Here is a 15,175-nt window from a genome sequence, read left to right on the forward strand (position 1 = left end):
ATTGCTCTGAATGGGGAGAGGGGGATGGGTGTCGGAAAAGCAACCACCGGTTTATGAAGTGAGAGCATGCCAACTTGCCACTAATGCACAATAAGACTGCTTTTTAGGGCCACTGGAACACACAGGACATTTCATGCTTTAAAACAGCCAACTCTCTTACATAGCCAACATTTTGTAACATTCACCTTACATAAATACACACAGATTTGCACTTGCTTTAGACACCTGTCATGAGACATCTTGTGTTTACTGTGCCACCCTCACTAGAATCTCCTTGATACAAACACAGACATTACCCAGTAGAAGAGGAGCCTCAACTAACAGCTGTATCTGCTTATTTTGTGTTTTTGATGAGGATGTCATTGGGAGATCATGTATTTTGGTAAGGGCTCATCATTCGGCACCTCCACAGCAGCCGGCCTGTCCTCATGTGTCTGGGTAGGGGCTCATTATTCGCCACCTACACAGCAGCCGGCCTGTTGTCTGTGCATGAGAGGGACTCATTATGATTAAATTTAGAAAAGCACCATTTGCATTTTACAGAAGTTAATCCATTATTGATGTGGTGGAGCTGGAGGTGGCAGTAATGGACCAGCCGTTGGCCTAGGTGGCACAGAGCAGCATGGCTATCCTGAGTGGATACACATTCATGCTCTCACTCACACACATACTGTTAGGTTCTGACAAACAGTGAAAAACTAACAGACAACTAGTCAAAGCTCAAAACAAGTTTATTCAAACCAAGTTTATTCACTCAATGGGTAAACCGCTGAAAAGACAAAGCCATGTTTCCACCAGCACAAGTATTTATACTCCTCCTTGCACATTTAGACAGCCAATACATATTTGTTGCTAGTCAGGAAGCTAAGTGAAGTGTGTAATAAAGCTATTTCTTCTCCCTTCATCTGACCTGACCTCGGCCCCCATTCCTCACTAATCCATAGCTATCCAACCTTATCAGTGACCGCAGCCAAGTGATTGCCTTGTCCCTCACTTAGTAACTTTCCAGACCCATACTTCTTATCCAACCTCCATTGACCCCACCATACACATTCCTCATACATGTAATCATTAATTTCTAGTATAGCAAGCTACAATCCAGCAATACACTCACACTAGTGTTGCACGTTATACCGAAACTTCTGTGCTTTTTTTCGATTCTAGAACATGAAAAACGATTTGGTACTAGAATTTTTGTTACTTTCGGTACTTCTGTCAAACGTGTCTCACGCCGTCTACTGATTGAGAGCGTATCAAGTCTGTCTATCAGCGCAGCCATTGTCACCATAGCGCGAGAGCCCCGTGCCTGGTCAACTTCCTCATTGCTAGCTCTAGCCTGCCATGAAGAACCACTGAACTCACTGGGAGCCTGGGCTGCATTACCACTTATGCAGTACAGAAGTTAACACACTTGAATAATGCGACACGGCCGAAATGTTGAAACGGCTAATTACTGTTCCTCTAAACAATGTCCAGTACAGGCTAGAACACCACAATGCAAGAAGATACCGGTAGCTTCCAGCTTTGTAGGCTAGATTTCCTTGCTAGCTTACAGATGAAGCCAACATCAATTCACTAGAGTACCTTGTTTGTGATTATATGCAAACTATAACGCAAAAATATAGCTGATTACAAAGCTGATTGTCACCAAAATCTGTATTCATTCACTTAGTCTCCCCCAACCTCATGTCTCTCCCAGTCAAGATTATCTTTGCTCAAGCCTTGAACAGACTCTGTGTGAATGACGTCATGGGTCTTAAAGAGATTGCTTCTTCTATGCAAACGTTGTTGATCAGTACAATTAAATAAGTCCCAACTGGAAGGTAAACAGATTGTTTTTCATCTGTAGCCCCATGAAATCAACAAAACAAGATCAGTAATTCAATGCATCCACACACCTGAATTGTGAATAGACCTACAGTAGGCTACATCTTGAGTTACCCATATTATCAATAGATTTACCATTCAAATAAATGATTACCATTATGTTGTTATGTAGTTAGATTGCTAAAAAAAACACTGTTGAATTGATTGTATGATTGTTTAATTGATTAATTAATGCATACATTCAAAATCCCAACATTTCAGATGTAATGATATTGAACTCAAAAGATCTGTCTGGATCAAGTGCCATTCTGTGATTTTGACTAATACGCCTTCTTTTTTTGCTGTGGTATCGTTTTGGTATCAAGTATCGTGATGGTATCGAGTATTGTGATACTAAACCTGGTATCAGTATCGAAGTCAGAATTAATAGCTCTATTAATGCTGTAATTTCATATAGGCCTACAGTTTTAACGGCTGAAGTTAATTTTGACTTTATTGGTGTGTGTGCAAAAAAGAGTCTGAGTGACAGGGTAAGTGTTCCCCAGAGCCTCAATGGCCTTCCTGTTACACCCTGCCAGCCAGTCCCTTGGAGGGTTGCCTATTCTTCAGTCATGAACACAATACAAGGACTTTGTCCTGGTGATTGTATGGCTCCACTGAACACAATTTTGAGGTTTCCTTGACTAGCGATGGGACACCCTTACATTGAAGAAGTGTGTAAAAGGAATACCCACAGCGAACCATTTAAACCACATAACTAACTCTCTATCTCCCTTTTTGTATTCCCTCCCTAGGGGTCGTATACTCCTCAAATAGGAGGGGAATGTTTCAGATGTTACATGTAATTCAGAGAGAAAATCTATTGCTCAAGATGGAGGAGGAGGTTTTAGCCCAAGGCCTAGCCTGGCTATCTATGCTGGCAGTCAGTGTTCTTCACTGAAAGATTTGGAGCACCATATCACTATCACAAATGAGATTGTAAGAGAGAGAAAGAGAGAGGTAGATGTCAGAGAACTGAGAGAGAGAGAGATAGAGAGAGAGAGAAAGAGAGATGTAGATGTCAGAGAACCGAGAGAGAGAGATAGAAAGAGAGAGGTAGATGTCAGAGAACCGAGAGAGAGAGATAGAGAGAAAGAGAGAGGTAGATGTCAGAAAACTGAGAGAGAGAGAGAGAAATTATTCAGACCCCTTGACTTTTTCCACATTTTGTTTACGTTACAGCCTTATTCTAAAATGAATTCAATTGTTTTTTCCCTCATCAATCTACACACAATACCCCATAATGACAAAGATTTATTAGAAAAAAAAAATGGAAATATCACATTTGCATAAGAATTCAGACCCTTTACTCACCTTTGGCAGTGATTACAACCTTGAGTCTTCTTGGGTATGACGCTACAAGCTTGGCACACTTGTATTTGGGGAGTTTCTCCCATTCTTCTCTGCAGATCCTCTCAAGCTCTCAGTTTGGATGGGGAGCGTCGCTGCACGGCTATTTTCAGGTCTCTCCAGAGATGTTGGATATGGTTCAAGTCCGGGCTCTGGCTGGGCCAATCAAGGACATTCAGAGACTTGTCCCGAAGCCACTCCTCTTGTCTTGGCTGTGTGCTTAGGTTTTCCCCAGTCTGAGGTCCTGAATGCTCTGGAGCAGGTTTTCATCAAGGATCTCTCTGTACTTTGCACCGTTCATCTTTACCTTGGTCCTGACTAGTCTCCCACTCCCTGCCACTGAAAAACACAGCATGATGCTGCCACCACCATGCTTCACCATAGAGATGGTTCCAAGTTTCCCCCAGACGTGACACTTGGCATTCAGGCCAAAGAGTTTAATCTTGGTTTCATCAGACCGGAGAGTCTTGTTTCTCATGGTCTGAGAGTCCTTTAGATGCCTTTTGGCAAATTCCAAGCGGGCTGTCACGTGCCTTTCACTGAGGAGTGGCTTCTGCCTGGCCACTCTACCATAAAGGCCTGATTGGTGGAGTATTGCAGAGATGGTTGTCCTTCTGGAAGGTTCTCCTATCTCCACAGAGGAACTCTGGAGCTCTGTCAGAGTGACTATTGAGTTTTTGGTCACCTCCCTGGCCAAGGCCCTTCTCAATTGCTCAATTTGGCCGGGTGGCCAGCTCTAGGAAGAGTCTTGGTGGTTCCAAACTTCTTCCATTTAAGAATGAGGTAGGCCATCGTGTTCTTGGGGACCTTCAATGCTGCAGAATATTTTTGGTACCCTTCCCCAGATTTGTGCCTTGACACAATCCTGTCTCAGAGCTCTGACATGCACTGTCAACCGTGGGACCTTATATAGACAAGTGTGTGCCTTTCCAAATAATTTCCTATCAATTAAATTTACTCCAGGTGGACTCCAATCAAGTTGTAGAAACAGGATGCACCTGAGCTCAAGTCTCATAGAAAAGGGTCTGAATACTTATGTAAATAAGGTATGTTTTTTATTTTGAATACATTTGCAAAAAATCTAAAAACCTGTTTTCACTTTGTCATTATGGGGTATTGTGTGTAGATTGTTGACGATTTTTTCCCCCCATTTTAGAATAAGGCTGTAACGTAACAAATGTGGAAAAAGTCTGAATACTTTCCGAATGCACTGTATATACCAGTCAAATGTGAATTAGATTAAATTTGGATTAGATATTTCTATAGAATGTTCCAGATATGATTTTACTGAATTTACCTGAATCGAGGGATCAGAGATAGAGAGAATGGAAGGTAATCACAATGATTCTATATGATTTCCTATTCAAAGCTGAGTCATCCTTCAATCAGGCTACTCTTCAAAGACACTCAAGAGAAGATATTTATAATAGTATCTCCATCTCTTCTTCCTCGCTACATCACTTCATGTTCTCTCCCCATATTTCAATAGCATCCCCTGCCTACCAGGCACTATCCCCTCTTGTTTTCCAACTCAGGACTATCACAATGGCACAGGACAATATGAGACAGTTTTCATTTCACCTCACTGAGTTCATAGCCATTGCATTAGCTTCTTCACATGCAGTCGCCGCATTAGCATCCATTTTCTCCCTCACGTAGCCCAGGACCATTGTAATAGAGGTTTACGAACGGGAGTCAAAAACATGAATAATTGATGAAGAAAATGATCTACTCCATAATGCAGTGTTTTTCTTGCGGTTCTAGTTATTTTTGTAAATGTTAGCTGAGGAGAAAAAAAGGTCCTTTAGCGCTGGAGCCTCCATAAGGTGTATGCAGTAAGAAGGAGGCAGTTTGGAGATGTAACTCACCTGGGAATGCTGTTATTAATTATTCAGGGAAAACCTACGGCTCCCCCATTTGTCTTCCTAATGAAAAGCAGTGGCCAATGTCTGGCGGCCCTGAAGCAGAGAGGATCGATTATATAGAACAATGCCATGGAACTGAAACGGACTCTCCCTGAGACTAATGAGCTGGAGAGGGGAGATTTGTGATCAGTTTATGTCTTCAGGTATACTGTACTTACCTTTGGACAAAGGAGCAGCTTTTCAAGACTCATGAAGGAGGTTGTCGAGAAATGTTCCACATGTCATTGAGCGTTATTGACTTGTCTGTTCTGTACACGAAGAGCCTTCATTTTAACCCCAAACAACCACTGCTCCCCGGGCGTCGATTAAGGCAGCCCCCCTCACCTTTCTGATTCAGCAGGGTTGGGTTAAATGCAGAAGACTCATTTAAGTGAATGCATTGTGTGTGCAACTCTTTTCAGACTCTTCGCCTGTGTATGATAATTAGGAGGACAGTAAACATAGGCAGATCCCCTTTGTACCGGAGTGCGAAGTCTAGGACAAACAGTGGTTACCCGAACCAATGGTTACCCGAACTATTTGCATTGTGTGCCCCCCCAACCCCTCTTTTACGCTGGCTGTCACTCTCTGTTTATCTTATATGCATAGTCACTTTAACTATACATTCATGTACATACTACCTCAATTGGCCCGACCAACCAGTGCTCCCGCACATTGGCTAACTGGGATATCTGCATTGTGTCCCACTCCGCCAACCCCTCCTTTTACGCTACTTGCTACCTCTGTTTTCATGCATATATGCATAGTCACTTCAACCATACCTACAGGTACATACTACCTCAATAAGCCTGACTAACCGGTGTGCCTGTATATAGCCTTGCTACTCTTATTTTCAATGTATTTTTATTTTGTTTTATTGGCTTTACTTACCTACACACACACACACAACACACACACACACACACACACAACACCCACACACACACCACAACACACACACACACACACACACACACACACACTACCTTTTTTCGCCACTATTGGTTAGAGCTGTAAGTAAGCATTTCACTGTAAGGTCTACACTTGTTGAAGTTCGGCGGCACGTGACAAATATACTTTGATTTGAGTTGGTAAACACAGTTGTGAGTGAGATGACTGATAACTGCAACTGCGCTTTGTTTGCAATGATTCTATTCTGCAGGTGATGTGAAAAACTCCTGCATTACTTCCAGTGAGAGAGCCATAGCGCAGAGCAGAGACAGAGGAGAGAGATGAGGGAATGGATGAGAGGTGTAGGGTGATGAATGAGAGGGAGGAGTAGAGGTATATAACATGGATACAGTTTATGGGATGAGAGAAAAAAAGGGCTTGCAGAGTGTTCGAAATAGTGGAAGATATTCCCATGGGTTAGCAGACCCACCAACACTCAATTCTATTTACTCACAACTCCCACCATGGCCTGGAACTCGTTGTTCTTAGAAAACAACAGTCAGTTGGAAAAACTGCAATGCATAGTTCAGGGTTAAGGCCTTTTCTTACCTCCATATGGTCTTGAGGGGTGCTTGTATGAGTGTGCAGCGTGTGCATATAGTATTATGTATGTGTACGCCACGGTGTGTGTGTATTGTGTTTGTGAGCGTTCACCTGTCTATTACAGGTGTAAACATCTTAGAATAGGTGTTAGAACAACCCCACCAGTAAGCTGATTATTGCCTGAACATCCGTCTAATTAACACAATGGAGCTTTACGCTTTAGGTCCACAGCATCTCCTTAGTGCAGATCACTGCGTGATACAACTGCCAATAACCCCAGTTAGCCTAGTAAACCCACTCAGTCACGCCGTGTGTGTGCTGGGGTGTTGCACAGTCATGTGTGTGGTGTGTGTGTGTGTGTGTGGGTGTGTGTGCTGTGTGTGTGTTGTGTGTGTGTGTGTGTGTGTGTGTGTGTGCTGTGGTGTGTGTGTTGTGTGTGTGTGTGTGTGTGTGGCTTGTGTGTGTGTTGTTGTTGTGTGTGTGTGTGTTGGGACTGTAGCCTGTCTGTGTTGCTTTGGCTGATTCTGTCGTGTCAGAGGCCCAACTTGACAGTCAGGTTGCCTCCCGCTCCAGGGTAGCCCAACTGCACGCATCCAACCTCCAACACACGGGAACACACATTTATGAACAAGCGTATATGCATGCACACACGCACATGATCACACCACACTACCTTTGCCACACATGCAGCCGATGCCAATTTCACTCAGGTCTCTTTTTATCATATAATAATAAATATAGCTCATGGAAATACACTAGATCTATGAGTAAATCATTGCATTCATCCTTGTCTGGTGCATTAGGGGTAGATGAAGTGCTTGGTGTCTGCTGAACACAGAAGAACAAGCACAAAAATAAACAAACAAACAATGGCGGGCGGCACATGGAGTCTGGATTAGCTGGCAGCCTTTCAAATTGACCACAGATGCGCCGTTACTCTGCTCCGAAGCCTCTAGGGTCCCTGCAAATGCATGTGTTATTGTCACTGATACCTACCTAACAAGTGGTGCATTATTAAGCTGTAATCATGTGGTTTGTAACATTGAGAGGCACACAGGCACATCACACCCACACTTTACACACACACTGTAGAATGTCCTGTGGATAATGCTATCCGTAGTCATAGCCAAACCCTTATTTAAAATTGTTTTCATTTGCTTTGGTGCTATTTTCACCAGTATGTGGTGAATTTTCTAAACTTTTAGTACAAAACTCTAAACTGGTTACACTTGCAACACAGCAAGTCTCATATTCAAAACATTTTATTGTGAATTAATTTAGTTTGAAGTCATCTTTGACCACAAAACCATTGATTTAATCACCAAAACACAATATAATGATATCTTCTCAATGTAGTTATTTTAATAACCAGTTAATCCAATAGCAAAAAATGCAAGATGCATGTTTAAAAATTGCCCTTTCAATGTAATATGCTACAGTCCAGTAAATTACAGTACATTACACTGTTTTCACATTAGGCAATACACTTTCACTACCCATTAAAATGAACTGAACATCACATTTCCATAATTTATGTCCCAAGGTGTGATCATTGAAGACATATTTTACAGTCATTGATGCAAAAAATAAATGTATTGTTCAGATATAATTACAACATAGGTGTACTGTAATCAAATGAAATAAATGAAAGAAACAAAGTTTAGCAGGCATTACCTTGCATCAAGCCTGTCTTGAACATTTGGCCATAGGTTCTCATCGACATCATTGTTCATGCACCTGGGGAAAAACCTTTTGGCATGGCGAATCTAAGCCTGACAGGTCTGGATTGATGTTATTGCATGCCTCATCCATGGCTGAAGGAGGGTGGTACGCTCATGGGACAATCTCTATTATCGTAATCATGTATTGTATTTTACCTCATTTCATTGTACTTACAGTTGAAGTCGGAAGTTTACATACACTTAGGTTGGAATCATTAAAACTCGTTTTTCAACCACTCCATACATTTCTTGTTAACAAACTATAGTTTTGGCAAGTTGGTTAGGACATCTACTTGGTGCATGACATAAGTAATTTTTCCAACAATTGTTTACAGACAGATTATTTCATTTATAACTCACTGTATCACAATTCCAGTGGGTCAGAAGTTTACATACGCTAAGTTGACTGTGCCTTTAAACAGCTTGGAAAATTCCAGAAAATTATGTCATGGCTTTAGAAGCTTCTGATAGGCTAATTGACATAATTTGAGTCAATTGGAGGTGTACCTGTGGATGTATTTCAAGGCATACCTTCAAACTCAGTGCCTCTTTGCTTGACATCATGGGGAAATCAAAAGAAATCAACCAAGACCTCAGGAAAAGAAATGTAGACCTCTACAAAGTCTGGTTCATCCTTGGGAGAAATTTCCAAATGCCTGAAGGTACCACGTTCATCTGTACAAAACATAGTACGCAAGTATAAACACCATGGGACCGCGCAGCCGTCATACCACTCAGGAAGGAGACGCGTTCTGTCTCCTAGAGATGAACGTACTTTGGTGCAAAAGTGCAAATCAATCCCAGAACAACAGCAAGGACCTTGTGAAGATGCTGGAGGAAACAGGTACAAAAGTATCTATATCCACAGTAAAACGAGTCCTATATCGACATAACCTGAAAGGCCGCTCAGCAATGAAGAAGCCACTGCTCCAAAACCACCATAAAAAAGCCAGACTACGGTTTGCAACTGCACATGGGGACAAAGATCGTACTTTTTGGAGAAATGTCCTCTGGTCTGATGAAACAAAAATAGAACTGTTTGGCCATAATGACCATCGTTATGTTTGGAGGAAAAAGGGGGAGGCTTGCAAGCTGAAGAACAACATCCCAACCGTGAAGCACGGGGGTGGCAGAATCATGTTGTGGGGGTGCTTTGCTGCAGGAGGGACTGGTGCACTTCACAAAATAGATGGTTTCATGAGGTAGGAAAATTATGTGGATATATTGAAGCAATATGTCAGGAAGTTAAAGCTTGGTCACAAATGGGTCTTCCAAATGGACAATGACCCCAAGCATACTTCCAAAGTTGTGGCAAAATGGCTTAAGGACAACGAAGTCAAGGTGTTGGAGTGGCCATCAAAAAGCCCTGACCTCAATCCTATAGAAAATTTGTGTGCAGAACTGAAAAAGCGTGTGCGAGCAAGGAGGCCAACAAACCTGACTCAGTTACACCAGCTCTGTCAGGAGAAATGGGCCAAAATTCACCCAACTTATTGTGGGAAGCTTGTGGAAGGCTACCCGAAACGTTTGACCCAAGTTAAACAATTTAAAGGCAATGCTACCCAATACTAATTGAGTGTATGTAAACTTCTGACCCACTGGGAATGTGATGAAAGAATTAAAAGCTTACATAAATCATTCTCTCTATTATTCTGACATGTCACTTTCTTAAAATAAAGTGGTGATCCTAACTGACCTAAGACAGGGAATTTTTACTAGGATTAAATGTTAGGAATTGTGAAAAACTGAGTTTAAATGTATTTGGCTTAGGTGTATGTAAACTTCTGACTTCAACTGTATGTATTGTAGACTCAAATTGTGTAGTTGAATGAACATATCAAACAAATTGAGCAAACACATAATTTGAAATTGTCAAAAAATTTGCCTACGTTTTCTCATTTTGGAGTTTAGTTTGGGCCAACTGAAAACGTTCAGGTAACACTTTGACTGAAAAGTTGAGTAAACTAAATAAAGGCTGTGGAACCATTTACTCAATAGTAATTAGATGAAACAACTAGATTAGTGGGTGTTTTTACAGTGTATGAGCATGTATTGCAATGTGAAACATGTTTAATTTCTAGATGAAACACAGACTGACTATGATTTTGCCTTTTTGATGATCTGTTTTGAGTTTTGTACTAAGTTGTGAAAATGTACCAGTACAGAAAAAAATGGTATACAGAGGCCTACCTCCTTCCCCCACAGGAGCTGTTTACCCTTGACATCACATTGTCCTTCTATTAATTTGCACATACAGCGTACACACACACACACACACACACACACACACACACGATTATACACTACTGTTCAAAAGTTTGGGGTCACTTAGAAATGTCCTTGTTTTTGAAAGAAAATCAAACATTTTTGTCCATTAAAATTACATCAAATTGATCGGAAATACAGTGTAGACAATGTAGACATTGTTAAAGACATTGTTAATGTTGTTGAATGACTATTGTAGCTGTACATGGCTGATTTTTTATGGAATATCTACAAAGGCGTACAGAGGCCATTTATCAGCAACCATCACTCCTGTTTTCCAATTGTCACGCCTGCTCCCGCTCCCCCTCCCTGGCGCTCGAAGGCGCCAGGCTCCCCAGCATTACGCACTCCTGCCACCATCGTTACGCATACCTACATTCCCTCGCATACCTACAGACCCCAAACTTTTGAACGGTAGTGTATATACACACACCTATACACAAACGATCAAGCCCGCGCTCATCTCTGTCGTGTTCAGCCATGTCTGAATCCCTCTAACCACTCTTACGATAATGGTATTATTGTGACCTTTTCCACACAAGGTTAGGCTCATTTCATTTGAAGTCAGACAATTCAGAAAATGTATTTGACATTAAAAAAAWATATATTTTTACACAGTGGGATTTTTTTCCAATTCATACATGGTGAGTTAAGATGGATTTGACCCTAACCCTGTGTCCATGATTATCCTTACCTATCTTTTAAGAGGATTTCACAAATGATCAGGTGCCACAATCAGAGAGTTTCTCTGCAGGTTTATTTCCCTTTTTTCTGATTGGCTGGTGAACATAATAACGTAGGCTACAGCTTAAGAGTTTTCCTTTTTTCTCCCCAAGTCTCGTATCTTCCATTATATACTAGCCAGTGGTGTTGCGTTGCCAACCTCAGTACACAACGAAGCTGGAATGGAGCTTCACTGGCCAGGAACAGTATATGATTGGCCTCCCTGGTACTATTCAGACCTATATCAAAGAGAAAGAGAATAGCCCTTAAGTGTGCTCTACTGCCAGTGCTCCTCCATACTGCAAATTATTCCCTGGAGGTGCTCTATCACCCCTGTGTTGCATGAGCTCTCATTACAGCCCTTATAGATGTTTCCTTTTTAATGAAGATAAGCGTAATCCATTAGGTGCTTAAAGACACCACCATTTCTCACAGAGAAACAGAACAGACTCTCTCTCTTCTCTCTCTCTTGTGTTTCTAATGTTTCAAATCAAATCAAATCAAATTTTATTAGTCACATACACATGGTTAGCAGATGTTAATGCGAGTGTAGCGAAATGCTTGTGCTTCTAGTTCCGACAATGCAGTAATAACCAACAAGTAATCTAACCTAACAATTCCACAACTACTACCTTACACACACACACAAGTGTAAAGGGATAAAGAATATGTACATAAAGATATATGAATGAGTGGTGGTACAGAACGGCATGGCAGATGCAGTAGATGGTATAGAGTACGGTATATACATATGAGATGAGTACTGTAGGGTATGTAAACATAAAGTGGCATAGTTTAAAGTGGCTAGTGGTACATGTATTACATAAAGATGGCAAGATGCAGTAGATGATATAGAGTACAGTATATACATATGAGATGGGTAATGTAGGGTATGTAAACATTATATTAAGTGGCATTGTTTAAAGTGGCTAGTGGTACATTTTTACATAATTTCCATCAATTCCCATTTTTAAAGTGGCTGGAGTTGAGTCAGTATGTTGGCAGCGGCCGCTAAATGTTAGTGGTGGCTGTTTAACAGTCTGATGGCCTTGAGATAGAAGCTGTTTTTCAGTCTCTCTGTCCCTGCTTTGATGCACCTGTACTGACCTCGCCTTCTGGATGATAGCGGGGTGAACAGGCAGTGGCTTGGGTGGTTGTTGTCCTTGATGATCTTTATGGCCTTCCTGTGACATCGGGTGGTGTAGGTGTCCTGGAGGGCAGGTAGTTTGCCCCTGGTGATGCGTTCTGCAGACCTCACTACCCTCTGGAGAGCCTTACGGTTGTGGGCGGAGCAGTTGCCGTACCAGGCGGTGATACAGCCCGACAGGATGCTCTCGATTGTGCATCTGTAGAAGTTTGTGAGTGCTTTTGGTGACAAGCCGAATTTCTTCAGCCTCCTGAGGTTGAAGAGGCGCTGCTGCGCCTTCTTCACAACGCTGTCTGTGTGGGTGGACCAATTCAGTTTGTTTGGTCCTTCCTCTCAGTGTAACTATTCATTTCTAATGGTGCCGGGAAGGTCACGACAGGCAAGGAATTAGAGCAGAGATTCTATAGATAGCATGACGATCTAGGTATTGATCTGTCACATTATAGAGTCTGCTGATCAGCACTTTATACAGGCAGCCAGACAGTGCAGAGGGGTTGATGTTTGTATAGTTGTGCTTGAGAGAGACGGAAGCTTATTCCAAGCCATGACTACAGCCCCACCCTGTGCCTTGGTATTGATAGAAGTGGGCAGGGCCGTCCGATAGTGTGCGTGTGGCTGTGTGTTTGATTACAGAGGTAGGGGCTGCAGAAAATAGCTGTACTGTACTATATCCAAGCTGTAACAGACAGTACAGTAGTTTGCCCTGCAGTGTTTTCCAATTCTACGGACCACTAGGATTAATTGTGTTGATCAAAGTGGTCCGGATGACAGCATGGCTCCCTGTCAGTGTTGGGGAGTAGTGAACAACTAGTAATTAAACTACATTTTACAGTAGCTTGGTGGTAGTTCAACACAATTCAAATCTAGGTAGTATTTCCAGTAGTTAATTACTTTTTCTTTGCCATGTAGCAGTGTAGGTAACGACTTGTACTACAGACACCTTTTTTTGCAAAAATAAAATAAAATAATTTCACTTTCGGGATCTGATCTGCATAATTCTCACTTGAAACATAGCTTTTGTGTTTTATACGCTAAATTACACATTGTGCTAACATATGACCCCAAAGTGAACAGTTCTTGCACTTTGTAGTCTATGACATTTACATATGCTAATTTGTCACAAAGTAGTTTGGATGTAGTGAACTACATTTTTCTTAAGGGTTGCTTTAGTGTAGCTTAACTTCTAACAGTGAAGTAATTGGTAGCTTGGTAAACTATATTTTCAGAGTAGCTTCCCAACACTGCTCCTATAGGCATGTGTGTTTCCAATGGTATGGCACTGGAGGAGGCAAGCCCTCTTGCCACACCCTTCCAGTGTCTTTCTGGCACCTTCCCTGTTGGGAGACTAATGGAGCCCAGTTGAGGGTAATAAGTCAATCAAGTGTGTGATTGGCTGGACAATCAGCCCCAACAGTTGATTAGGCTGCTGCTGCTCCAATTTGGGGGAGGAGAGGACTGGCGACAGCAGCAGATGTGTTGAGACTGAAATACTCAGGTTAAGATAATGTTTGGTATTTTAAGTTTCTTATTTGTAGGCATTTCTGTTGGGCAATTATGAAATAAAACCTAAGTTTTAACTAGGGTTGGGTGATGTCTGGAATGGCCCATCATCCCGTCGACCTATCCAAACATTGTTGATATATGATTGTATCATCTGTTTATTTATTTTTTTACCTGTGGGAGTGTGTTGTGTTGCCTAGCAATGCAGTAAAGGATCTGTAAAGCAGCATGTGTCATGCACAAACCACTAATTTTTAAAGTCTAATCATTAGACTACAATGTGGAAATCATCTTACCAATATTGTATTTTCTTGTGTGCGTATAAATATAAACCATCATATGGTGATATGTAGTAACTTTGAATGGGGATTTGGAACCAAATGTTGTAGGCTTACACTACAGTGTCACGTCTGCTCCCGCTCCCCCTCTCTAGTGCTCGAGGGCGCCAGGCTGCTCTTCATTACGCACACCTGTCACCATCGTTACCGGCATCAGCGCTTGATTTGACTCACCTAGACTCCATCACTTTGATTGCCTCCCCTATATCTGTCTATTCCTCAGTTTCATCCCGGTGTCAGCATTAATGTTGTTATATTTCCCTTGTCCAGGTTTTGTTTCATGTCTGTTATTTATAAAATATTCACTCTGTGTATTTGCTTCTCGTCTCCCAGTGTCTGTCCTCACAGAATGCTGACACCATATTGGAAGCATCGGTGAGGTTTTTTTTATTTATATTTTTTGTTGTTGGTTGGTGACGTCTGGGTGCCGCTGCCGAAAGAACTGGGGATGCCTTAGCTGGCTCGAGAGGTTTTCTTGCCTCGGGAGTCTGCCGAGCCAACCATGTCAGGTCTTGGTCAACGTCGCCCTCCTAGTGTAGGCATCTGTGAAAAAAGCATTCTGTCTGAACGTGTTTTCAGTAGGCCTACAGCAGGTAATATTGTTACTCCAGTCTATCAAAAACAGAAAAGGTGAACATGCTTGTGTTCCTTCCCAGAAACCTTTAGGTAGGTTAATGAAAAGGAAAATGGTCAATGGTTTTTCATTGCAATTTCAAAGCCTGTGTTCACAGATGCGTCTTATTCGAAATAAATGTAGTCTAGGCTAGAATTTTCTGTTGTGTGCCTTAAAATTATTTGCTCTGTCATTTATTTGGTTAATTTCGTACATATTTTGTTTACTTTGTTTTGTGATTTGTAGCCTATCCA

At 41.7% G+C, this 15,175-nt stretch overlaps 1 protein-coding gene across 7 annotated transcripts in view; it reads left to right on the forward strand.

Annotated features, from left to right (window-relative positions):
• The window catches only part of LOC111974518 (tight junction protein ZO-1), a 162,475-nt gene that overhangs the window by 18,816 nt on the left and 128,484 nt on the right, over positions 1-15,175 (forward strand). For 5 of the 7 annotated variants that reach the window (XM_070447291.1, XM_070447290.1, XM_070447292.1 and 2 more), the window contains exon 3: positions 14,642-14,683. The exons of the other annotated variants lie outside the window; for them this stretch is intronic. In XM_070447291.1, the coding sequence (XP_070303392.1) occupies positions 14,642-14,683 (42 nt within the window). The remainder of the gene's footprint in view (positions 1-14,641; positions 14,684-15,175) is intronic. 7 annotated transcript variants of the gene reach the window in all.

This window comes from Salvelinus sp. IW2-2015, linkage group LG15, assembly GCF_002910315.2.
Source record: "Salvelinus sp. IW2-2015 linkage group LG15, ASM291031v2, whole genome shotgun sequence".
In the NCBI taxonomy this organism is placed as follows: Eukaryota; Metazoa; Chordata; class Actinopteri; order Salmoniformes; family Salmonidae; genus Salvelinus; species Salvelinus sp. IW2-2015.